This window comes from Portunus trituberculatus, chromosome 47 (assembly GCF_017591435.1).
Source record: "Portunus trituberculatus isolate SZX2019 chromosome 47, ASM1759143v1, whole genome shotgun sequence".
Classification (NCBI taxonomy): Eukaryota; Metazoa; Arthropoda; class Malacostraca; order Decapoda; family Portunidae; genus Portunus; species Portunus trituberculatus.
This window is the reverse complement of record NC_059301.1, coordinates 31,595,041-31,623,013: the sequence shown is the minus strand read 5'-3', so window position 1 is coordinate 31,623,013 and position 27,973 is coordinate 31,595,041. Positions and strand designations below refer to the sequence as shown.

Here is a 27,973-nt window from a genome sequence, read left to right as displayed (position 1 = left end):
ACCTCCATTTGCCGGATTTCGGATTTGCCGGACAAGAGTCTGTGGGAAAAAAAAAAAAAAAAAAAAAAAGTCCGGGACAAGTCGATTTCAAACTACCGCGCCAGACAAAGTTCGCAAATCGGGCACTATAGATGGCAGCGCGGGCGGACATACACGTCTAGTACTGGACTGTAAACAAGTCTGCCGCGTCACACGAGTGTTGTGCTTACGTGTCGGCGGCATTGGCATGTGTTACGGCCCCACGTGGTGAGATGATGATGATGATGATGGTCGTCGGAGGTTTTGCCTTTGCCTCGGCACCTCCTGTTACTTCTATTCTTCCTGATCCTGCCTTTCTTTTATTTTTCTTTCTCTTGTCTTCCACATCTGGTGCAAAGTCTCTTTCTTCTCCCTCAGTTTTGTTTTTCTGAACAAAAAACGTCTGATTTATTTTCCAACTTCCTGGTACAGCTGGTGCAGGTGCCGAAATGCCGTTAAAGACAACACTATGTTCCCACCGGAAATTTTTGCCGTTAAACACGGGATTCCGGTAAATCGCGTGCCGTTAAAGCGGGGTTCAACCTGTATAGGGTAAAGTCCGGCAAGGGGGTAGACCCCCGGACATTTTCCATTGCCGGACATTTGCCATTCCCGGACAAGCCTTCCCCCCTTTTAGTCCGGCAAATCGAGGGTTGAGTGTATACTATAAATAAATAAAGGGAAATAATATATGCCCTATATATATATATATATATATATATATATATATATATATATATATATATATATATATATATATATATATATATACAGTAAGGTCTCGGTTTACGTCAGAGTTACGTTCCTGAAACATGACGTAAGTCGATTTTGTACGTAACTCGAGTTTCTGTACATTTCAAAGCATATTATCGAGTTTTCAACCAATCATTGTTTATGGTCATTCAGGTAAGTTAAAGGTTATATTGTTATACTATTTACAACTATATAGGAATATGAAACACAAGTTTGTTTTTGTTGTTGATTAGGGCCACGAACGCGAAGGACTGCAGGTTGCCGAGAGGGGTAGCCCTGAGGCCGCCAGGAGGGTGGGCAGGTTGAATGTTGTGACGCCCAGTGCAGACAGCTGGGAGCGTAGTGCAGTGTGGTGGGAGTAGAAGCGTGGGCAGCGGGGCAGGAAATGCAACAGGAAAGGGCAATAGGGATCAGCAGACAGGCGCAGACATTGCAAGTGAGCTGCAAGTGTCGTGTGGCCCAGGCGAAGGCTCCGGAGTTATTATTGTTGTGATGGGTGCGCGAACCCTCAAGGTCGTCAACCTCTCCGTTGTCATGGTAACGGGCTTCCCATTTTCTTCTTCACTCCCTCACACACAGCTGCTGCCCCCCCTTCTCATGTCTTTAATTTGGTGCCATTGAGCAAGATACTAAGAACTGGAGTCAGTAAACGCAGAAGTAGGATAACACTCTTGCCAGGAGCGACGGTGTGGTGGAACTGAGGCAGGGTGCTATTGTATTCAAGCGTGAGGCAGGCGGTGTGACGGGTAACCACCAACAATAACAATAAATCCCGCGCTTTACGATTTATAAATTTTTTATTTAATCTTAAATTGCCTTATAGTGGACCAACGTAACTATGAGTTTGACGTAACTCGAGACCGACGTAACCCGGGACTTTACTGTATATATATATATATATATATATATATATATATATATATATATATATATATATATATATATATGTATATGTATATATACCTATACAGTAAAACCTCGCTTGACGAACGTCTCTAAGGATGAACAATTCGGGAGACGACCAAAAAATTTGTCAATATATCGACCCAGGGGACGAACGATATTTTGGGGGACGAATGCGGCTAAACGGTTCGTCGGCAGGCGAGCCGTTTGTGTGATAGCTAACCCGGCTATCACACAACAACAAAACAAAATGTAAGCACAATAGAAAATAGAAACAGGAACATACGAAAAATATTACATAACATAATCTTCGTGCCACCACGATTTTGTCCTGTTTTTCCTGGGCATGGTGATGTTACCGGTGCGCTCTACTGTAGCTTCCTTGCCGTTATCCTCGCTGCTCTGGTGGCTCTCAGCGTTGCTGTCATCATCATCCTGGCCATGTCCAGGTACTGCAGATTGTGGCACATCCATCGCAGCTGTTTCATCGCTCGCCTGGCAAGGAACACCGCCCTACTGCCCACTCCTCTCACACTGAGCATCACCTCTCAGGATCAAAGGAACTTTCTGGCCACACACCTTTAACTTCCCTTCTTGGAAGTCCAAACTTGCTCCCACATGCGTGAGGAAGTCAATCCCCAGCAGGCAAGGGTCTTCCAAGGCAGAGACGAAGACTGGCAATCTTTCCATGTTTCCCACGCCGATGTTCACTATAACGGGGCCCCACATAGTGGCACTGACTTGTGACGCTACACAGCTGTTGTGTAGCTCTGGCACGCTGCGCACATCTAAAGTCCTCTCTCATGACTGTCTTCTCGGATCTTGTCTGTCTTCCTTCCCATCCTCCTCTCCTCCATTCCATCATGCCATCAATGTCCAGTCTCTCAAGTAAATAACCTTTTCTTTTTTATTAATTTTATTATCATTTTGATAGCATTTAGGTAAGTCAAACAATTTAGGCTTTCTATAATTATTTCGTTCATGTCATGCATACATTAAAGTTCTATTTTGAATGGGTTTATGGACAAAAGTATGATTTTTTTTTTTTTGGTCTAGAACGGATTAATGGTATTTCAATACATTCTTATGGGAAAAATTTATTCAGGGGACGAACAAATCGGGTGACGAACAGGATTTAGGAACGAATTATGGTTGTGAGCTGAGGTTTTACTGTATATATGTATGTATGTATGTATGTATGTATGTATATATATATATATATATATATATATATATATATATATATATATATATATATATATATATATATATATATATATATATATATATATATATATATATACAGAAGCTCCCCAACTTACGAACATAATGGGGACCGAGAGGCCGTTCGTAACTCCATTTGTTCGTATATCCAAAGTCGGGTCTCCATTGCCTTTTTTCCCATTGTTTTAAAGTTTTGTTTACATTAAGAATACCTGTACATAAATCCCAATAAGTACGACATACCTTATACAGTACCTGTAATATGTAATGCTTTTAATATTATTTGATGGTGATTCATACAACTTTAATGTAGAAACATACTTTATTTAAAAGAAAATATATTGTAGTGGTGACTGGCTGGCGAACCGATCGATAAGATGGCGTGTGGTCAGCTGGGCAGGAAAACACAACCAGGGCCGTCACACAACACGAAGCCTATCCGTTAGACTGGGGGATGACACCATACCATACTGAGAAAGATCGATAAACATGGATAGATTAACATGGCGTCGATCAATGGGGGTTGAACAGGTGCCTATAAATCTGGGATGACTAAGCGTCTGTATATCGGGGTCAAACAGCTGACATGGTTACCGCTAGGTTACAGACTCGCATTTAGGTTACACATTTTAACGTTAGGGCTATGTCAGTTACATACATGAAAGCATTTCACATGAAATATGAAACAGAAAACATTGCATGCTTGAAATATAAATGAGGAAACTCGTAAGATTTACCTTGTTCACTTGGATTTGTTGGGGGAAGTGGCGGGCGAGGAACGGGGTGACGAGATGGTGGAGGGGTCGTCAGCATCGCTGTCAGCGTCAGGCGTGTGGGTAGAGGATGAAGATGGCACTGGCTCATGGGTAGATGGCACTGACTGAGGAGTGGATGGTACTGTTGCCTCACGTTTATCTACCCGTTTGAAGAACCGATGAAGCGACGACTGGCTCACAGCCTTCTTTTTTTCCTCGTATATGACGCGGTAGCATTTCAGTGCATCATGAACAGCTGCTGACACCTTGGCATGTCGTTCTTCATTTGGGTCCTGTTCTTCAAAATTTGCCAAGGCTGCCTCTATGGATGCAAAAGCTTCTGCCATCTTTTTAGTTTGGAAATGTTTTGGTGGCATTTCCACTTCTTCCTCCTCTGCCTCTTCTGCCTCCTTCCTCTGCTTCTCCAATTCTCGTAGTTCATCATTAGATAGCTCCTTGTCATGGTCATCAAAGAACTCTGTGAAGTCCTGCTCCTCCAGCTCTAGCTCCAGTTTCTCACTCATGGACATTAAATTGTCAACAACCTCCTCCTGAATATTTTCAAACCCAGTGAAATCATAAACAACCTGAGGGCAGAGCTTTTTCCATACGGCATTCATAAAGGTGGTTGTAATTTCCCACCAGGAGGTATTAATGTTTTTTATGGCATTGTAGATGTTATATGACTTCCAAAATTCGCTCAGAGTCATATCATTCTCATCTGTTGCCTTCAGTGCCTGGCGGAAAGTGCGCCTTAGATAGTATTTTTTGAACGTTGCGATGACTCCCTGGTCCATAGGTTGTATAATGGAGGTTGTGTTGGGTGGCAGGTAGACAACCTTGACATTAGGGTGAAAGTCATCTAGGTAAGGTGGGTGGCCAGGGGCGTTATCCAGCACCAGGAGGACGTTGAATGGAATGGAGTTGCTCCGACAATACTTCTCCACCTCAGGGATAAATTGATTATAAAACCACTCCTGAAAAATCGCCTGTGTGACCCAAGCTTTAGAGTTACTCTTCCACACAACTGGAAGAGACGCCTTGGCAATGTTTTTCAGGGCTCGTGGGTTTTCCGAGGTGTACACCAGTAGGGGCTTTAATTTTAAATCACCACTAGCATTACCCCAAGCAGTAGCGTCAGTCTGTCCTTTGCAGCTTTGAAGCCAGGCATCGTCTTTTCCTCCTTACTGATGTAGGTTCGGTCAGGCATCTTTTTCCAGTAGAGGCCAGTTTCATCCACATTGAAAATCTGTTGTGGTGTGTAGCCTCCTGGCAGATAATTTCTGCTAGTTTTCCTGGGAATTCCTCAGCTGCCTTAACATCTGCACTCGCCGCCTCACCAGACACCTTCACGTTATGCAAGTTATTGCGCCTTGAAGCGGTTAAACCACCCATGACTTGCAGTGAATGACACATCCTCACCATACTCAGCCTTCAGTTCATTGAATAGACTCAGGGCCTTCTCTTGAATCATCATAAGGCATAGACGTTTCCGTTTCTGGATGCAGTCCTCGAACCAGACGCCGAGATGTTTTTCCATCTCCTCAATCACTTTCCCTCTCTTTTTCGATATGATGGTTGATTGCATGGGCACTGCAGATTTCACATGTTCCACAATTTTTTCTTTGTTCTTAATAATTGTGCCTACAGTTGACCGATTCATATTAAATTTTCGTGCCACATCAGACATTTTCTCACCTTTCTCAAGCCGTTTTATGATGTCCATTTTCACCTCTAAAGTTATAGCCTGACGTTTCTTGGCACTTCCACTGGCTTCACCGTTTATTTTTCACTTCACACCCAACATTTTTGATGGAATGATGCACAGGTAAAGCGAATTATGGCACAAAAATTGGCAGTACACGAGGACACAGTGAACAGATGCTTTCGTGTTTATGGCGGGAGCCTGGAGGGCAGGGGAGTGATTCGCACAGCTGAGTGAGCTCGGCAGCGCCACGGCATGGCAGACTCATGAACTATATTTGCGCGCAGGAAATTTGAAGTTTCCTAGCATCTTTCAAACAATTTTTTGGACTTAAGTATTTAAAAGATTTGTTCATATGTATGGAATGTTCGCAAGTCAAATGTTCGTAAGTAGGGGAGTTTCTGTGTGTGTATATATATATATATATATATATATATATATATATATATATATATATATATATATATATATATATATACATATATATATATGTACAGGCAACCCCCGTTTAACGAAGGTTCACACAACAAAATTTCGCTACAACGAAAGTTTCGTTTTACTACCATCTGCTCGTTTAACGAACACCAAACTCACTTTAACAAAGTTTTATCCAGGTAATTTTTTCCAAATTTGAAAGCCCCACCGTATCATGCAAGCTGACAGGCTTTTGAATACACCAGGAGCTGCTGGTACTAAAGTTTGCCTCAGGAGAAATCCTGAGACACCTGTAGAATAAAGATCATGATCAAGCCTCTCGTGGACAACACAGGTGCTGCCGATACAAAGGCCTGACTCAGAAGAAATTCTGCATCACCTGTAGCATCAACATCAAGATCACGATCACGCGTACCACTCACTCCCCAGTCAAAACATAACAGCGTCACCAGCAGCTCATCTTCCCTAGTTCAACTTACCACCAAAACGCCCTGCAATGTAGCCTAAAGTTCCTAAGAAGACCAGGAAGTGTCTTACTCTCGAAGTGAAGCTGGGTATTATTCACAGACAAGAGAGAGGCCAGAAAACTAATAACATTGCTTGCCACCATCTTGACTCCATCTACTGTCTACTATTTTCAAGTCAGCAGACTCTATTAAGAAGGCTGCCTATTCTGTCTGTTTTATCCACCACTTCTTTAGCCTCCCATTTCTCATCCTCCAAAAAAACTTGGTCTTTTCCTCCTCTGTTCTTTTGTCATTCCTCTCTTTCACTGCAGTTACAAGCTCTTTCATTTTCATTCGCTCATCCTGTGACATATTTCTTCTTATGTAAATTGTTTTGGTTTCCTCAGAGTCCTTAAGTTTCCAAGCCCTCCTCAACAAGGCCTCAGTTGCCACCTGAGACTTTAATTTCAATTTTAATGGTCTATTCTTGCCTTACTCAAAAGCTCATAATCTCACTCTTTCTTCTACCTCAGCATATAGGTTTTCTTCTTCCACAGAGATCTTGTTCAGTAAAAACTTAATCCTGTCATTTTCCTTATCCCTCCTGTCCTGCCAGTTCCTGTTAGTTTCTTCCCTCAATCCTATTATGATCACACATTTTTTCTTTTCAGCAATATCTCTCACCACATACTCATTTTCCTTTAGTGCCTTTACCATTTCCCTCTGCGTAATCCCTTTATTTTCCTCTTCCTGCTTTTTCACTATCTCCCTAAAGGACCTTTGTACCTCCTGATGTTCATGGTTCACTTCTTTCATCCTGGTATCAATTAGATTAAGGCATTCCTCCTTCCTCAAGTCCCCTTCGGATATTTTCATCTCCATTTCCAGGAGTTTAGCCTTCATCTCTTCACATTGTTTCCTTAGTTGTTGGTTTTCTTTCTCCATCTCTACTTTTTCCTTCAATAGCTCTTTATTCACTAATGTTAACAAATAGATCTCTTTTTTGAACGAATCATTCTCGGCTAGAACTCTATCCAGTTTTTCTTCTATGGACAAAATGTTTAGAAACTTACTTTCCAGTGCCTGAACTCTTGCATCCATATCTAATTTCTCCAGTCCTCTTGGCGTAGTTATAAAACCTTCAAAGTCCCGGGCTTGTCTAGACACCACATTTGTTATCGTCAGCTGATTATGGCCAAAACAATCACCGCCCACACTCTCCTCTCAGGGACCACTCTCCATATCCCTCACTTTCAACACTATGCGACAGTAGGACATTAACAGGACACTAACTTAGAGGTACCCGGGCCCTGTAACTCCATGGGTATTTTCCTTCTTCCCGTCCGCAGCCGGAGACAAGCCGTCCTCTCTCAGCGATGGCTAGTGTATTTACCTATTTGTGTATTACAGGGCCCGAGCTAAGCTCTCTGTGACCTGTCTCCTTGTCCATTCCTGTCATATCTCTCTTTCATCTGAATGACACACACCGCGTCAACGACATCACTGCTCAGTTTATTCCACTTATCAATGCTACGATGCGGGAAACTGTATTTTCTCACGTCATTTAGAGAGATGTCCTTTATTAGCTTTTTTCCATGTCCTCAGAGATGATTACTTGTGGTCACCTTTATGTGTGTGTGTGTGTGTGTGTGTGTGTGTGTGTGTGTGTGTGTGTGTGTGTGTGTGTGTGTGTGTGTGTGTGTGTGTTTTATCCACATTGTAAACATTGTCTTGAACATTTAGGTATGAGAGAGAGAGAGAGAGAGAGAGAGAGAGAGAGAGAGAGAGAGAGAGAGAGAGAGAGAGAGAGAGAGAGAGAGAGAGAGAGAGAGAGAGAGAGAGAGAGAGAGAGAGAGAGAGAATGGGAGGACAGGGGGAGGTGGGTATACACATGGAGAGGAGATGCAGGGTGTATGAAAAATGTAAGAACAAAGAGGGAGTGGAGTGGGAATGGGAAAGTGTACATGGAGTGGGGTTAGGAAAGGTGTGGCTTAATAATTTACTTGTCATGACTTCTGGCCAGAGATATTTACCCACTTAAATCTCTTGAATTGACACACCTATTAATAAAAAAAAATAAGGGTGGGAAGGCTGCTTCACAAGTCTTATAACAATTTGGTATTAGGAACTATAATCTCAGGCCATGGTTAAGACTTGAACCCATGTGCCTGCAGAACAAAAATGAACAAAAGTAAACAAGCATACAATAAGGCAAACACAGAAATATATAAAAGTGAATAAAATCAATAAATGTTAGTATTTTAAAGGAGAAACAAAGTGCAATACTAACGTTCATCCATGTTGGCAATCAGGGGAGTGATTTCATCCACCCCCCGAGGAAGTTTTCTTTGCTTGAGTATGATCTTTCCTTGGAGTTCCTCCGGAGAAGGCATGAACTGATAAAATGAAATAAACAAAGAATAAACAGTAAGTAACCTGGAAAGAGAATTAACATAATAAAAAATGTAAAACTACTTTTATTATGTTTTGTATTTATGTTAGAGGAGCACAGGGCATGAGCAACAGAAGACTGGAAAATAGATCCTTCAAAGAGTTTGAAAACATGTTCAAAATTACATTGCAATTGTTCTGGATCTTCTTCTTGAAAGAAAAAGAGACCTCAAAACCAAACCCTTTTTCATTGAAAATCTGAGATCACCTTAAAACTGAGATGTAGAGTATACATTTGTCTCTCATTCCTGTAACTTATCTATTTCTTTGATCTTGACAAAAAATTATGTCTCAACAGAAGAAGAAACTGTTATGATCATGATAAAACTTGCTGCATATCAAACAATGGCTATGTGATGCTGATGTTGAGAGAGAGAGAGAGAGAGAGAGAGAGAGAGAGAGAGAGAGAGAGAGAGAGAGAGAGAGAGAGAGAGAGAGAGAGAGAGAGAGAGAGAGAGAGAGAGAGAGAGAGAGAGAGAGAGAAATTTTTGTAATTGTATATTAGAATTTTCCTTCTTTCCTCACAAACACTATGGGAAACAGGGCTGATGTCAGCCAGATGTCCCAATAAAATTCTTATCTTCTTTTTCTCATCACATACTTGCACTATGGGAACCATGTTTAGTTTACCATCTGTTCTGACAGCTAAGTGTGGAAGACTTGTGGTTGCCACAAATACATACAGGTTTCCCTCATTATTCAATGGCTTGTTATTCCATATTCAATTTTCCAATCATTAACCACATCCATTCCCTCATTTTCCAATGTCAGGACTCATTCATCCTATTTTCACCTGATTATCAGAAAGTAAACAAGCCCACCATTATTATTCTGAGACAACCATAGTGAGTAGAGCAATAAAAACTTGTAGGATGATGCATTGTCATGTCTACTAACAGCAGATTTTTTTCCAGAGTAATTTATAAGAGTTGATTTTATGATAATTGCAGTAATGGGAGGGTGCGAATTTTGCGGCCATCGGTCTTAGCGGGTTAAACCTTTCACTGTACTATGATGTACTCTCGCTTTGTTTACTCTCAATGGAAGATCAGTTAGGGGTCAAACTTGTTATGATTGGTTCGCTAAACGAAGTTTCATTTAACGAATGTTTTTTTAGGAACGTAAACCCTTCGTTAAGGGGGGGTTGCCTGTATAAGGATAATCTTTATTGAGTTACACTTGATTAAATTTGAAAAAAGAAAACATCTGTAAAATGATGAAAGAAAAAACATACAAATTCATGTTCATACTTAATTTTCAAGATTTATCAAAAGAAAAAAAACATATATTGAAAAAATAGTGACTGCCATAGTATATAAATAAATTCTTTGGAAAGAAAAGTAAGAAAATTGAATATTCTCTAAGTAAAATGGTTGCTCTTTCTATGAAATAGTGCATAATTCTTAATTTGCATGACAATTGTGGTGCTCTGATTTTTGTTTCTGATTTTGATAAATAAACAGGTAAATAAACAAATAAACAGAACCTGCATATCCACAACATGGTTTATCATGATAACTTTTGCTTGAACATATTGCTTAATCCATTATTTTAAAATCATTTATAAATTTTATGTTCTCCATCCCAATTGTGGTGCTGTGAACTAAACAAAGGCAATTCCTGAAAATGTGATTTTCTATAAAAAACCAAGTCAGCTGTGAGTGGCTAATAGGCTTTGGTGAATGCTATTTCACCAGTTTGTTCAGCCAACAGCTCCTGTGTTCTCTCATCAGACAATCCAGATGGATGTGACATGTCAAATTTGCCTATCAAAGAAACCAGAAGAAAAAACTATTACACACATGTAGAATAAGAGAATAACTGTACCAGGTCTCTTATCAAATCCCACAAAAAATATTTAGCATCAATTAGAGGTATTAAGCCCTGTATGTCACATATACAGGACTATAAACAATGTTTTCCCCCATACATATGTTCATGAGTCAATATTTCACAAACGGACTTTGTAGGTCTACCTGGCGTCAAAGCCTTTACTTAGGAAGGAAAGAGCATCACCAGCGAGGAGCCCATCTGTCCTCCTCTAGTTCTGATGATCAAAAGACACTAGATACAGACCCATAGACCTTGGAGCCAGGTGGGCATGAAAAATTATATGCTTTTTCAAAACCACTAACTACTGACTTCATATGGAGTCACATTTCCGTTTAAAGGTTAAGGCTGTGGATTGACAACCAGACCTGCTAACTTAACTGAAACAAATTTTTCTCCTCTTGCCAGTGGATATAGGCCCACGGGCCGCATGTGCCAAAGGAATTTATGCAGCCTGACAAATGTTCGTAAATTTGAAAGAGCAAGTTAATAAACAACGCCAAATAATAGTGTGAGCATTTCATTTTCTTCCTGCAAGTGCAAACATGCTTGTGAGAATGGCTTTTTCTTTAGAACCCATTAATTTTGTATTTCACATATTAATGATTTTGGATTAATACAGTATGCCGCCCTATAAAATTGAGATTCTTTTTTAATGTTATCCTAGCACTGAATAGTATGCCCACCCCTGCTATAAGGGAAACCACTGTATAAAAAACATAATGTGCCTATAACACTACCTCTTTGGGTGGTGTGTAAAAGTGTTCACTATCTCTCAATACAAGCTAGGCCTATGTTACTCTCCCCATTAAATCCTATTGAACTTAAAGTTTGCTATTTGATCGTTCGTTTCAGGAACATAACCCAATCATAAAACGAGGAAAACCTGTATGTATTTCATTATAATTATTGTACAGTGACAAATATACAGAGGTACCTCGTGATAAGGGATTATGCTCAGTAATGGAATTATCAGATATTGACCAAATTCTTTTGGACCATAATGACAGTTTTTTCCCCCACAAATTCATAGTGCTCATGTAACTGTTCAGATGAATACACGACATGATATACAAACCAAAATAGGCCCTGCATGCTTGATACTAACGTAACTTGTTTTGTTCATCTACAATTTGCAAAATTTGTAATGAGGTGGAGAGTGGCGAGTGCTTGCCTGCAGGGGTCACCGGAGTGACACTCAATAGTGAATTAGGGTCCTGTACTAGTTGAAACTGTGGTCTGTCAAAGTGAAGTGCTAGTTATGCATTTGTTAGAATGTTATTAGGCAAGCCAGGATAATGACATGGTCACTCAGAGAGAGAGAGAGAGAGAGAGAGAGAGAGAGAGAGAGAGAGAGAGAGAGAGAGAGAGAGAGAGAGAGAGAGAGAGAGAGAGAGAGAGAGAGAGAGAGAGAGAGAGAGAGAGAGAGAGAGAGAGAGAGAGAGAGAGAGAGAGAGAGAGAGAGAGAGAGAGAGAGAGAGAGAGAGAGAGAGAGAGAGAGAGAGAGAGAGAGAGAGAGAGAGAGAGAGAGAGAGAGAGAGAGAGAGAGAGCGAGAGAGAGAGAGCGAGAGAGAGAGAGAGAGAGAGAGAGAGAGAGAGAGAGAGAGAGAGAGAGAGAGAGAGAGAGAGAGAGAGAGAGAGAGAGAGAGAGAGAGAGAGAGAGAGAGAGAGAGAGAGAGAGAGAGAGAGAGAGAGAGAGAGAGAGAGAGAGAGAGAGAGAGAGAGAGAGAGAGAGAGAGAGAGAGAGAGAGAGATGCATAACTAGCAATTCACTTAGGCAGATAGTGGGGCCCTACCAGCCTGGACCCTAAATCACCATTAGAGTCACTCCAGTTACCCTGCCCCCTCCTGGCAAACAGTCGCCACTCTCTACCTTATTACAAGTTTTGTAAGTCATAGGTGAACAAAATGAGTTAGGATGGTATCTGGCAAGCAGGACTAGATAAACACAAGCCTTTGTTGGCTTGTTTATAATGGCATATGTGTATTCATCCATGCAGCCACTAAAGAACCATGGATTTGGGGGGGAGGAAGGGAGGGAAAAACTGCCACTACAGTCCCCCAAAAATTGTTTAGTGTCTGACCAATTTGTTATTGAGTGAAATCTGTTATTGCAAGATCCATTCTCATGAGATACCACTGTATAACAAATGATAATTTTCCAGAAAGGACCTAACAAAAATGTGTTCCTGCACTAACACTCACTTGTTCGTTGGCCCTGTACGGCACTGTGAGGAGCATGCTGCCAAATGTCTTCTTGAACTCCCAGGCCATCACCTTCTGTTGAGGGAGGTCGCAGTGATTCTCAATGGAAAGAATGACTGGATATCTGTTGAAGGACAGAGTGAATTAAACATTGATTTCACACACAAACACACACATATGCACCCAGCAAAAACAGTTCCCAGGGGAAGCATTCCAGCAGGAGTTGGAACCTGACCCTGACTATACTGTATGTACAGTGGGCGGTGAGGAAATGGGCCATAGGGTTCTCCTGTTTCCATAATAAACAAGATTTGGGTAGAGGCGGAACTAGGTGGCACTGCCAGATGTACAGGGTCAAAACAAATGCCATGTTTTGGAAACCAAAGGTTTATTGAAACATCAATTAGCCTGAAGAAACTGTGTGATGATAACACGGACATGGATTTTTCTAGATTTAGAAAGGAAAGAGGTAATATAAGGAGGCTGATAAATGTGGAAAAGGAGAGAAGATACATAAAGGAGATGATGTCAAGTATGATGGAAAAACAAGGTAAGTTAATAAAACAAAACAGTGAACTAAAAGAGATTAGAGGAATGTGAGAAAGTTAGAGAAATAAATCAAGAGATGGAAGAGGAGATGCATGAGATAAAGAAACAAAATTATATACTAAAGGCTGCATGTTGCGGCTATGAAGATTCCTTAAGGAGCCTACAGGAAAAAAATACAGGATGGGAAGGATGAAGTAGAGAATGGAATGTGTGAAAGCAAATTGGAAGAATACTGAAATGCCTGGAAACAGAGATGGAAAGGAAAAAGAAAAAAAAAAGTTAAATTTTTCAGAGATAGTAAGGAAGCAAATCCAGGAAAAGACAAAGGACACTGTTATACAAGTAATTAAGGAGAAGGAAGATCTCATGAGGGATACAGTAGATAAGAGGAAATGTTTCTTAATTTTTGGGCTGAAGGAGAAAAAATCCAAACAAATTCATGAGCAAGAAGAGAGAATTGGCAAAAACTATTATCAAACAGGTCCAAGACAGCATACAGGAGTTGTACCAGGAAGTAGAGGAAGTGATTAGATTGGGATGATTTAGTGAAGGGGGAAAAAAGACCAATTGAGAATGAGTTTGTAGGTGGAGGTGGAAGAGATTATGACAAGAAAAAGGAAACTGGCTGATGATACTGAATCTAAGGATGTATGGATAAAAAGAGATGTGAGCCTGGGAGAGGGGGTAAAGGAGAAAGTGCTAAGAAATGAAGCTAAGGAAAAAAATGAGAAAAGGATGGACATCAAGAAAAAGAATTTGTACTGGAAGGTTCTAGATATGACACTAAAGAAGTGGTATCTATGGAAGAAGGTCATGGATGAGGCAAGAAATTGAGAGTGACTAATACTAACAGATGGGTTCTTATCCAGTGTTGGAGGTTAAAGATTATCTAAAAGAAAAAGACTGGATGTAATGTGCATAATAGAAACAAAACTTAAGGAGGAGATCCATGTTAGCTTTAAAGAAGACGAATATAATAGCTGGAGAAGAGACAGGAAGGGAAAAAGGGAAGGAAGAGTGCTAATAATGGTTCATGATAATATGTGTGGAAGAAGTGCAATAAGGTGATGGCATGGTGGAAGTAATTGGAGTAACAATCAAGACAGAGGAATTGAAAAAAGGAAAATGATAGTAAGAATGTGCCACCTATGACAAATAGACAGAGAATGGAGGAAAATAAGGAAATGCAAAGAGAGGTGATTAAGTGCCTAGGTAATATGATAAGAAGAGATTGAAAAATACAATTAGTAGGAGACTTTAATGGTAAACAAGTAAACTGGAGAGAGATGGAAGTAATGAGTAACGCTGGATCATAGAGCGAGGAGGCATTACAGCTGAAAGAAGAAAAGTATATATGCTTGGTACAATGCCTGATGTACAGAAGCTAAGAGGGAAAAAGATAAAGCTTGGAAGAAACTCAAAAATGCAGAAAGGAAAACAACAGGCAGCAGTATAAGGATGTGAGAAATTAATATATTAGAGTAAGAAGAAAAGAAAAGAAACTTTGAGAAAGATGTGGTGCAAAAAAGCGAAGATGAAACTAAGCTTTTCTACAGATTTATAAGTGGTAAGATGAAGAATAAGGAAACAATAGAAAAAATAATTAACGGGAGGGAAGACATACCAAAGAGCAAAGGAAATGAGTGAAATAATGAATGAAAGTTTCAAAACTGTGTTCACTGAGGAAGAGGAATTTACAGAACCATTGCAATGCTGAGGATTGCAGGAAATCAGAGTGCACAAAGAACATATTGGAAGACTACAAAAAAATTTGGATGTCAGAAAAGGAACGGAGCTGGATGGTGTATCAGGCTGGCCACTAAAGGAATGCAAAGAGCAGCTATTAGATTCAATTTGGGAAATAGTTACAAATTCATTAAAAGAAGGGAGAGTACCACTACAAAAGAGGAGAGCCAACATAATTCCAATATTCAAAAGATGAAAATCAATAAACATCAGACCAATGTCATTTACAAGTCTTGTGGGAAGATATGTGAAATTATCAAAGAAAAATGGATTAAATATCTAGAAGAACATTTTATAACGAACAGACAATTTGGGTTCAGGACAGGAAGGTTATGTGTCGAACTTATTAAGTTTCTACTCAAGAATAATAGAAGGACTGGAGAGAAGAGATGGATGGGTGGACACAGTATACCTGGATTTCAAAAAGGCTTTTGATAAAGCCCCTAATGAAAGACTAGAGAACATAGGAGGACTGTGAGGAACTTTGTTAGAATGGACAAGAGATTATTTGAAGGGTAGGCAGATGAGAGCTGTGATCAGAGATACATATTCATTTTGGGGTAAAGTAACAAGCGGAGTGCCACAAGGGTCAGTGTTAGCCCCCATTTATGTTTCAGATTTAAATAAACGACGTTCACATTTGGGTAAATAGTTACATTAATTTATTTGCTCATGATGCAAGGCTGTTAAGAGTTATCAAAACCAGGGAGGACTGTCTGCTGTTACAGTAAGATATAAACAAGATCTATGAGTGGAGTAGGAAGTAGGAATTGGAGTTTAATGCCAAGAAATGTCACATAATGGAACTAAGAAAGAGAAGACTGATATGGAATTATTTGATGGGACAGGAACAAATAATGAAGACTAAAGAGGAAAAAGATCTGGAAGTGATTATACAGGAAAATCTGAGCCCCGAAAAACACATAAGCAAGATATTTGGGTTATCATATAAAATGTTGACTAATATAATAGTGGCATTTCAATTTATGGACAAAGATACAGGTAACTCTTGATTTAAGCGTGTTTAATTTATGCATTTTTGTTAATGCGCAACTGAAAAAATATAATCAATTAAATTTGTGTGACTGGTTTGCTTATACGTGATTTGGCGCAACTGTATTTTCAAACTGAGCGCCAGACGCAATTTCAAACTGCGTACCAGAGAGTCCACAGCTGGCTGATAGATGGGAGCTCCGCTGCCATGGACGCACTCTTCTACTACACTGTGATGCAAAAAGAATTTATCGAGATAAAGCACCAGCCCACCATGCTGCAGTTTTTCAAGAAAACACCAGTGAAAGATGTAGTACCAGAAGAGGATGTGGATGATCCCATGGAAGTGGTGGAAGCAGAGGAAGCGCAGGTGGATGATGACGTCCTTGACTAGGAGGTGGACAGTGACGGCAAGTGCTTGTGAGGGGTGAAGACATTGGTGTCCTGCGTTTATTTTTTACTGGTGTTTACTTTTATACTGTGGGGTTATTTTTGATAAGTGGAAAAGCTCAGAGGAAGATGGTAACTGATTGGTGTGAGTGGTGAAGGTAGTGACGCAGTGAGTTGAGTGTTGTGTTTACGAAAGTGACGCAGAGAGGGTTGTGTTTATGTACTTTGTTTTGTTGTTTTCTCTTATTATTTCTTGCTTTTCCCTTTACTTTAAATACACTTCTAGTATTCAGAATGGTAAATAATAAAAACATGTTAATTTAGCCAAATAAATTTGTATGAATTTTTTGGACCACATCCCCACATCCCCCCTATCATCTATTGTTTCTTATGAGGATTACATGTTTGTTTTATGCAAATTTTGATATATGCGATGCCTCTTAGAACGCATCTATCGCGTAAATCGAGTTACCTGTATGATGAAAAAAATCATCACAAGCATGATACATACAAAGCTAGAATATGCAGCTGTGGTATGGTCTCCGAGCTCTATAAAAGATGCAAGAAGATTAGAATGGATACAGAAGATTGCTACAAAGATGGTGCCAGAACTAAAGGACATTACATATGAAGAACAGCTGAAGGAAATGGGACTACCAACCTTACAAGATAGAAGAGAACGTGGGGACCTAATAATAATGTACAAGATAGTCAATGGTATTGAAAAGATAGACAAGGAAGACCTGGTGCTGGTGACAGAAGAAGATGGAAGGACAAGGTCATGTAAAGATGATCCCTGTATGGAGTACTCTTCGCATGTTAGGGGAGGTTCCAGTCACACAGCTTTGCTTGATAGGGTGGAATCGAAAGCTCTTCATCTCATCAACTCCCCTCCTCTCACTAACTGTCTTCAGCCTCTTTCTCACCACCAAAATGTTGCATCCCTTTCTATCTTTTATCGCTATTTTCATGGTAATTGATCTACTGATCTTGCTAACTGCATGCCTCCTCTTCTCCTACAGCCTCGCTGCACAAGGCTTTCTTCTTCCTCTCATCCCTATTCTGTCCAACTCTCTAATGCAAGAGTTAATCAGTACTCTCAATCATTCATCCCTTTCACTGGTAGACTCTAGAACTCCCTCCCTGCATCTGTATTTCCGAATTCCTAAAACTTGTCTTCTTTTAAGAGGGAGGTATCGAGGCATTTGCTCCCCTAATTCTGGCTGACGGTTATGGCACTTTTTGCACTTTTTAGAGAGCCAGCACTCAAGTGGGCTTTTTTTAACTTTCTTTTTTTTTGCCCTTGGCTGGCCCTCTTCCCTCCCTGCATCTGTATTTCCGAATTCCTAAAACTTGTCTTCTTTAAAGAGGGAGGTATCGAGGCATTTGCTCCCCTAATTCTGGCTGACGGTTTGGCACTTTTTGCACTTTTTAGAGAGCCAGCACTCAAGTGGGCCTTTTTGAAAAAAAAAATAAATAAATAAATAAAAAGAAAAAAGCTATATAGTACAGTCAAAGTAGTATGCCGTATTTAAGATATTGATAGCAGTATTACAAGATAATCACAAAAAAAAATATTTGTTTTAACTAACTTCTCCTAAAATTATCCATACAGAATATTTAAAAGTAGATACAGAATGTCAACAGTATCATAATAATTATCAATGTTCTATGCATCTGTATGCACCTTGGATTTAATATAACAATAATTTAGCTCATATTAGAAGGGGACATGTGGCAGCGGCAACATCTGGTGGATTAGTTCTGAAAACTCCTCACTGAATCTAGCATAGAAAATATCCTAACTCACTGGGTGAAGAACATCACAAGGTATAGAGCAAATGAAGAACATAACAATTGGACTTAGTACTTACTAAAGAACCAGAGATATTCAATAACTTGAAATATAAGAAAGTTCACTCGGTAAAAGTTATTATGTGTTACTTGAATTCCGACTGAAAGAAGGATTGGAAGAAATTAGGAATGAAGACTATAAAAATAGCAGGTACAAATACAGTAAAACTAACTTTGCAGAATTAAGGAAATACTTTGAACAAGCAGACTGGAATGAATTTTATATAATGGAGAAAACCGAAGACAAGTGGAATATTTTAATGGAGAAATATAATGGAAGAATAATGAAACATGAGCCAGTAAAGAAAACAGACAAGCCTAGACACAAAGAGTGGTTTAACAGAAGATGTGAGTTAGCAGGGATGGAAAGAGAAAAACCTGGAATAGATGGACAAGAAATAGAAGACCAAATCATTGGTTAGACTATGCCCAGAAAAGACATGAGTATGTCAAGATTTGGAGAATGGAACAGAAAAACTACGAGAAGGATATAGTGGATAAATGTAAGGACCAGCCAAAATTGTTTTACAGACATGTAAATGGGAAGCTGAAAAACAAAGGAGAAATAAGCAAACTAAAATACAATAATGAAACGTACGAAGACCCAGAAGATATAGTGGGAGTGATGAACACTTGCTTCCAGTCAGTCTTCACCAGAAAGCAACTTCGAATGTCAAACCTCAGTGGAAGTAACTAATGGTGTTTGTGAAATACGTGTCAGTAGAAGTAAAGAAAATGATGGAAGAACAAGATGTAAGGAGAGCCTCAGGTTCTGATGGAGTGTTAAACAGGATTGTAAAGAAATGCAGTGACCAGTTAACAGACAAGGTCTACATCATTAAGAGTTCCTTAACAGAGGGTAAAGTACCAAAAGACTGGAAAAAACTGAATATTGTGCCCATATTTAAAGGGGGAAATAAGGAGGATCCATTAAAATACAGACCAATGTCATTGACCAGTGTAATAGCAAAAATATGTGAAAGGATAATAAAGAAGAAGAGTATGTTGACAGATAGACAGTATGGATTCAGATGACGAGGATCATGTGTCACAAATTTAGTAAGCTTCTACTCGAGTGGTTGACATTGTGCAAGAAAGGGATGGCTGGGTGGACTGCATATACTTAGATCTAAAGAAAGCATTTGACAAGGTCCCACACAAAAGGAACTGTGGAAACTTAAACAAAATGGAGGACTAAAGAGAAAACTTCTGAAATGGATGGCTGATTTTCTAAAAGACAGAGAAATGAGAACAATTATAAAAGTAAAAAATTGGTCTGGAAAAGTCTTAAGCTGAGTTCCACAAGGATTGGTATTAGCACTAATAATGTTTGAGGTATATGTGAGCGATGTACCAAAAAATAGACAGTTACATCAGTCTGTTTGCATATGGTCCTAAAATAATGAGAAGGGTGAAAAGAGAAGAGTGTGAGGCACTACAACAAGACTTGGATAATATAGTGGAATGGTCACTCACATGGGAAATGGAATTTAATAAAAAAATAAATAAATAAAAAAAACATTTTAAAGTGCAGCATATTATAATTTGGAATGAGCAAAAGAGGGCTGAAGGGAGTTTACTAAATGGGGAATGAAGAAATTAAGAAGTCTGAAGGAAAAGACCTAGGAGTAACCACTGTGGATAACTTGTCATCAGAAAAGCACATAAATAGAATTACAAGAAATGCCTATGAACTTTTGAGAAATATAAAGGTGGTATGCACTTACATACAAAAAGATATTATTAAAAAACTGTTAACAACTCTAACAGGCCCAAAATTAGAATATACAGCTACAGTATGGTCACCAAACAAAAAGAAATACACAAGAAAACTAGAGAGAATAAAGAGGGCAGCAACAAAACTTTTCTCGAGTTTAAGTGAACAGTCATATGAAGAAAGGCTATGAATACTAAGTCTTACAACTTTAGAACAGAGAAGGGAAAGAAGAGATCTAATAGCAGTGTACTGGAGAAATTAGATAGAGAAGATTTACTAATCTGGGACAACAGTGACCCAAGAGGAAATGGAAAGAAATTAAAAAAGGACAACTGCAGAAGAGATATTAAGAAGTTCAGCTTTCTACAAAAATGTGTAGAGAAATGTGTAGAGGTGTGGAATGGTTTAGATAAGAGAGTCGTTGAAGCAAGGACAATCAACAAGTTCAAAGAAATGTTGGATTTGCATAGATATGGAGACAGGACAGCATGAGCATAGCTCTTTTCCTGTATGTTACAACTAGGTAAATACACACACAGAGCTGCAACAAAAAGATCTCCACTCCATATATAATGAGGCATTCAGAATAGTAGTGACGTAAGCGTCACCCCAGCCAATTTTGAGGTTTGTATAGCATAGTCTTCGTCTCGCCTTCAACTTTCCAAATCTGCAACTTCCAAGTCAAAATTTGGCCTGCAACATGGTAAAAATTCCCATTCTTTGGAAGGGTACGTATGGCCATGCAGCCGTTGACATAAAAAAAACAACTCTCACGCTCACTCAATAATGGCGTTTTTACTCGGGCAGGCAACGGGAGAACTGCATTTCCATCTTGGTCTCAGCAAGCTGTGGTATAGCATTATCTTCTTCCTATTGTGTTTGATTCACATGTGCCATCAGAAGTATTATGGCAATAAGGGTGAAATTCCACTAGTAGTGAAGGCATTAATCGACCATATTGGCATCACATTAAAGTGACCGCACAGTGAATTTTATACCAAAGTATCTCCACCCAGACCGTTCAGCAACCAATGGGGAGGCAGAGATGCGGTGACATGACTGACAACAGCCAATGAGAGTCTGCCATTGTCGCTTCCCTAACTCTCTCTGTATTTTCATTCCGAATATACAGATGCCACCCCAGAAAAATGCAGTTAATGAGCAACTTCAGAATGTAATTATGTTTTGCTTACAATGGTTGCAAAGCCATGTTATAGAGCTTCATTTTGCAAAAAACTAGAGCTTTCTACCTCATCTCAGTAAAAAGTTATTGTGTTCTGAATGTTGCAAAACTTTAACTGCGTTTTCCTCCATTTTTTATTTTTGGCGCTTATGTCACTACTATTCTGAATGCCTCATATATCATATGAAGAGACACTGAATAAATTTTTATTTCCTCACTCTGGACGAAAGAAGAGAGAGAAGAAAGCTGATTAACATGTACAAGATCTTGTCAAGAATAGAGAAATTAGACTAGAGAGACCAGGAGGTGTATGACATTACAGAAGTGTAAGATGACATGACCTGAAGGTGAAGAAGGGAGTGTGCAGAGAAAATGTAAATAGAACAGCTTTCTATGAGGAATTGTTGAAGTTTAGAATGAGATGGAAAGAGATGTAGCACATACTGTTGAACCTTGATAACTTGGACACTGAGAAGTCTGATTTTGCAATAAGTTGGACTCTGACTGACCCAGGAACAAAAGTCATAGTTTTATTTTTTTTCCTTTTTTTCATTTTTTTTTCACTTTTCTATATCTTGTTTTCTATTGACATTATAAAGATTTAATTCCAACAAAAAAAATGGATTTTAGCTGTAGTTTAAAATGATTCCAATTAAAAGTTATTCAAAAAGTTATTCAGAGTTTATACTGATTTTGTGAAAATTTTTGAAGTGTGAAAAAACATTTTTCAAGATGTTCACTCCTAAAGATTTTTCATAATTTCGTCCTTGTTTTACTATTAGTATTCATCTAATCGACATGAAATTTTCACACATGATTGTTTACTCAATGGTGACTTCCTAGAGCATGATAGGATGATAATGCACCAGATCTCTGCTTCTCTAAATAATATTATTCACTTACAGTGAGGGTTCAGAAGGAGCCATCAGCAGCATCATGGTAATCTGCAGTTTTATGGCTGAACTGGACACTCTCTGAATCATTATTAGTGTGTTGAAGTGAAATAATGATATTGTGAAGTAATTATTATTGTCTTGTCCAGCTTTATACCTTTGTCTCAAAATAATAATTTGTAATGGTGTTATTGTGAGATTTATATGATGTATAGTTGTGATGATGAATAGAGAATAAAAAAAAAGTTTGAAAACATCATAGCAGTCTTTTGATATAGAGAGAGGATGATGATGGCGGCAGTGAGGGGTGGGGGTGAGGTGGATATCCAGTAGATCTGAGAGAGAAGCATTGGAAAAGGAGAAAAATAAGAATATATTAATGACAGTTGCAGAGGAGGAAAATCAGGCAACTAATTTGGTGGAGGAATTCCATAGGATTGGGAAATTTGAGGAACAGAAGGAAAGACCCTTAAAAATAAAGTTCGCAACTCAAGTACAAACAGAAGTAGTATTGAATGGGTCATGGAAGTTAGCTGGAAATGATGAATTAAAAACTGTATGGATCAACAAAGATTTGGATGAGGGGGAGAGAACTAGAGTAAAAGGAATTGGTCACAGAGGCTAAGCAAAAAAACGATATGAGGACGAAAGAAGAAAAGGAGCAGTTTTACTGGAGAGTCAGGGACCTAAGGTTGAGAAAGAAATTTATCAGGAGGTAAGCAAAATTTGTTATACTAATTTTAATGGATTGATGTGGAAAATGTTAGAGATTGAGGAGTTCCTAGCAAGAGTTAAGCCTGATATGTTAGTATTGTGTGAAACAAAGTGGAAAGATGAGTGGAAAATACCAGACATTGGAAATGGATATTATGATATATGGTTGAAAAACAGATGTGGTAAGGAACGAAGTGGAGTGATGATATTAACAAGGAAAAGTGTTAGAGTGGACAAGGTGGAAATAAGTAAAAACAATTCTGAGATTGTGCAGGTTGAAGTGAAGAATGGAAATGGAAAGTCAATGATATATGCAGGGGTTTACATACCACCACTGACAAATGCATGAACAAGAAATGAGCATGAGGCTTTGTTGGAAGATACAATAAATGAGATGGAAAGGATTGTATCACAGACAAGGATGTATTAGTCATTGGAGATTTTAATTGCAAAGAAATCAATTGGGAGGAAGGAACTTTCCCAGAAGGAGAGAATTTATGGAGCAATAAACTGATGAATTGGGCTGTTGATAATCTAATGATGCAATGGATTGACTGTGAAACTAGAATAAGTGGGAAGGATAAACAATCCAGATTGGACTTGTTGTTCACCAGTGATGAAGAGATCATAGAAAAAACTAATTATGAATGCCCATTAGGAAAAAGCGATCACATACTAGTTGAAATAAGTCCGAGTACAGAAATATTAAAAATAGAAAGATATAGATATAATAAAGCAATTTTGAAGAAAGAAGGAGATACTTTGAGGCTGTGAGCTGGAAATGTTTTGAAGATGAAAAAGATTTGCAGGAGAAATGGTACAAGTTTATCAAGATATATAATACTGTAGTGAAGAAGTATGTACCGAAGGGAAGAGTAAACTGTAAAAAAGAGGAAGGAGTGGTACAATGTTATATGTGAAAGGGCTAGGCAATGCAAGACAAATGCATGAAATAGATGGAGGAAAATGCAAACGCAAAGTAGATGGAAAGATTATGTTGATGCTAGAAAGTGTGTGAGAATTATGAGGGTTGAAAAACAGAACTATGAAAAGGATATAATGGACCACAGATAACAGTAGATCTGGATTTGACACAAAAATCGCCGCACTGCAGTAACGTACCCAAAGCTGGAGAACGGACCTTAAATTTCAAACCTCGAAATCTCAGCTCCTAGCCAACATGAATCTATGAAAATCACTGTGAAGCAAGCTAACTGTGTTTAATTCAATGCCTGAAAGCGATATCTAAATCCATACAACCGTGTCATTGTACCACTCAGTTATACAAGTCAAACACGAGAATTTATATAGTACCAGGTGGATGTTTAAATACAACTTTAAGTTTACAGCTGTATTTCAAACACAAAATGCAAATTTTGTATCACTTATAAATTACTTTACATGATTTTGGCTGTCCACTTGCTCATCTCTTCTTCACACCTGTGAGTTTACGCCTCTTATCATCACTCTGTGACCATGTGCTACCTCCTGTGGCGACACCAGGCTTGTGCTTAGCGTGGATATCACTGTTGGTGTCCTACTATCCCACCCCTTATGTATGTCACAGATGTTGCACTAGCGTACTCTACGAGTATATAGTTTCATTAATAAAAATGCAACTTTTCTTTTTTTTTAGGAAGACTATTTACAAAGCGCGTAGGCGGGTTTTATTTTTTTACATCATTAACGCGAAGAAATATATCGCAGTAGTCACTATCAGTCACTGCCTAGGCATTGTTTCCTACCATTCTAGTCACTATTAATCATTCATCGGTTTGTTGCAGTCACGTTAGTAATCAGGTGAGTTTAACACTTAACAGCACTCCACAGTACACTTCCACGTCACAGTGATGTCAATAACATGTCACAATGTCACTATCTTTTCCAAAACTGACTATCTATTTGGCACCAGATGTCATAACTGCAGTCACTGCCACCAGTTGCACGCGTCTCGGATTACATCCCAGTTATAGCCTCTCACTCTGCCATTTTATGTGGCCTCTCATTATATTTTGCTGTAGTGTTTCACATTGTATGCCTCAAGTCACCACTAGCAGTTCTTCTCCACTGTACCACTGACTTAACTCCGCATACAACACTCAGCGTCACCCTACACACATCACGGTTGGATACACCACTTACAATGTTAAATCTGTGTGCATTACACCACTCACAATGTTCACTCCTTATTCACCTCACTGTACTTCATTACTAACTGCACAGTGACATCACTAGCGACTGCATCACACACGCACATAACAACATTTTCATGTGAGCCTCGACACAAGCTCTTCACATTTTCACTGTAAATCCATTGTTGGACAAAACTCTTTCAACAGCATTCACATTTCACTGTTTCATTGTCTCCACAGATATGTCAAAACGCCTGAACATGTACGTAACAATTATAACCCCTCACTCTTGGCTGCAGCCGTATCCTTAGCACGACTGACTTGAACCCGAGTGACTTGAGTGACTGTCTGTTGGCCGTCTCGCTACTCGCCTGAGATTTTAAAATGACTCATTCGCAGTAGACATGGGTGTATACAACTTGCTACAAATATGTAAATAATAATAATAATAATAATAATAATAATAATAATAATAATAATAATAATAATAATAATAGTTTCCTCCAGGTAGAGGTCAGCCGAGCCCTTAATCTGGTGCACCTCACAGCCTCCACAAATGCACACGCCTTCCCACTGCTGCGGTATTTTGTAATGATTAGTATTTCCTTAAAAAATGCACTTTATACTGTATAAAACTTTACAAAATAATAACTTTAACAGTCAGCTGCCGCGTACTACCACTCGACCATTTTGGTTACGTTACTGCAATGGCGGCTCTGCAGTCCCGTGTCAAATCCAGATCTACTGTTATCTGTGAATGGACAAACCCAAAACTGTTTTATAGACATATAAATGGAAAAATGAAGAAACAAGAGGGTATAACTGGCCTGAGGGTTCATGGAAAACTATCTGAAGAAGTACAAGAAATGGCTGAGGTGATGAATGAAAGGTTTCAAACAGTTTTTTACTGAAGAAGGAGATTATGACTTAGCAGATAATGAATTGGATGGATACAAACTAATTGGAGTAGAGGTAAATCAGGAGGATGTTATGAGACTGATGGAGAATCTAGATGTAAATACGGCACCTGGTCCAGATAAAATTTCAAATTGGATACTGAAAGAATGTAGGGAACAGTTGGCAGAGAAGATTCATAGCCTGGTGAATACATTGTTGTTGCAAGGGAAAGTACTAAAGGACTGGAAAAGAGCAAACATTGTACCTATATAAAATGGTGGTAGTAGGGAAGACCCTTTAAATTATAGACCAGTATCACTAATGAGTGTAGTGGGGAAGCTGTGTGAGAAAATCATTAAAGACATCTGGATGGAACACCTAGAAAGCAGCAATATGCTGACAAACTGTCAGTTTGGTTTCAGAAGAGGAAGGTCATGCTCCTCAAATTTGTTGTCGTTTTATTTAAAAGTAATAAATGCTGTACAGGAAAGGGATGGTTGGGTAGACAGTGTCTACCTAGATTTAAAAAAAGCTTTTGACAAGGTACCACACAAGAGGTTACTATGGAAGATTAAGAACAATGGAGGAGTTAGAGGACAATTATTGGAATGGATGAAGGATTACCTTAGTGAGAGGGAAATGAGAACAGTGATAAGAAACAGTAGTTCTTCCTGGCTAAAGGTCACTAGTGGAGTACCTCAAGGGCCGGTGCTGGGACCAGTCATGTTCGGCATCTATGTGAATGACCTGCCTGAAGGAATTGAGTCATATCAATTTGTTTGCAGATGATGCCAAGATAATGAGGAGAGTGAAAATGTGAATGACTATAAAACTGCAAGAGGACCTTGATAAAGTTGGTAGATGGAGTAGAACTTGGCAAATGGAATTCAATCTGAATAAGTGTAGTCATGGAATTTGGAAAAAGTAAATGGAGAGTACACGGCAATTGCAAAATGGAAAATTTTAGTTTGGAAAGGTCTAAAGAGGAAGTGAATTTAGGGATGACAATTCCATAAGGCTTAGCCCCAGACAGCCATATAAATAAAATCATGGGAGAAGTAAAAAATCTGCCAAGGAGAATTAAAATGGCCTTCTCATATTTGAATGCTGATATGATGAAAAAGTTAATTAGTTCTATGATAAGACAAAGACTGGAGTATGTGGTGATTGTGTGGTCCCCTCACACTAAGAAGAATATTTGAAAATTGGAGAGGGTGCAAAGGGCAGCCACAAAGTTAGTACCAGAACTGAAGGATAGGACTTACGAGGAGCGATTGAGAAAACTGGAAATTCCAACACTTGAAAGTAGGAGAGAAAAAGGGGAGACTTGATAGGTATTTATAGAATGGTGAATAACCTGGATAAAGTGGATGGAGACTTTTTAAGCCTGGAAACAAGGGCTACCAGGGGACATGGGAAGAAATTGAAGAAGGTGCAGTGTATAAGAGACATTAAGAAGTACAGTTTCCCTCATAGAGCTGTGGACACCTGGAATGGATTAGATATAGACATCGTAAATGCAGTCAGTGTTCACAGTTTCAAAGCTAAGCTGGACGAAACAAGGTAAAAAGACGGGTCAATATAAGCTTGTTTTCCTCCCATAAACTACTAGGTAAATATATATACAGTAATACCTCAAGATATGATAGCCCCAACATACAATTTTTTTTTATATACAGGTAACTCGATTTACGCGTTTGATTTACACTTTTTTGTTATAACGCGACCGAAAATTTTATAATTAATCTAATTTGCACGATCGGTTTGCTTATACGCGATTTGGCCCAACTGCATTTTCAAACTGAGCGCCAGACGCAATTTCAAACTGCATGCCAGAGAGTTCCGCAGCTGGCTGATAGGTGGAAGCTCTGGGCACTGAGTGATAATGAATTATTAATGAAATACCGCAGTATTTCATTAGTAATTCACTCGCTCAGTGCCACGGAGTCGAGGTTATTCTCATGGCATGAGCGTATATGAATACTAAGATATGATATCCATTACAGCAGGCAATAGAAGAGTGGAAACATAAATATTGTGGTGAAAGACAACATGCAAGCTAAAAGGGTCACAAGAAGAAGAAGAAGAAGCGGCCGAGTCGACGCAAGTCTCCGCCTCGTCTGTGGGCGATCTCATCTCTGCTTTATTTTTTTGGTATTCCATGTAAGATTTCACTTTAT

At 39.0% G+C, this 27,973-nt stretch overlaps 2 protein-coding genes across 2 annotated transcripts in view; both read right to left on the bottom strand.

Annotated features, from left to right (window-relative positions):
• Positions 1-27,973, bottom strand: part of LOC123498080 (1-phosphatidylinositol 4,5-bisphosphate phosphodiesterase gamma-1-like) — a 167,755-nt gene that overhangs the window by 102,805 nt on the left and 36,977 nt on the right. The window contains 2 exon segments of the mRNA XM_045245179.1: positions 8,530-8,635; positions 12,726-12,849. Coding sequence (XP_045101114.1) covers positions 8,530-8,635; positions 12,726-12,849 — 230 coding nt within the window.
• LOC123498082 (tigger transposable element-derived protein 1-like) lies at positions 3,010-4,917 on the bottom strand. The gene is made up of 2 exons (XM_045245186.1): positions 3,636-4,917; positions 3,010-3,368 (listed from the first exon to the last, which is right to left on the bottom strand). The coding sequence occupies exon 1, from the start codon at positions 4,448-4,450 to the stop codon at positions 3,641-3,643; it is 810 nt and encodes a 269-aa protein (XP_045101121.1). The 5' UTR covers positions 4,451-4,917; the 3' UTR covers positions 3,010-3,368; positions 3,636-3,640.

What these genes read in the sequence shown, in the direction of transcription:
- LOC123498082 (XM_045245186.1), bottom strand. Translation starts at nt 4,450, where the DNA reads ATGGACCAGGGAGTCATCGCAACGTTCAAAAAATACTATCTAAGGCGC.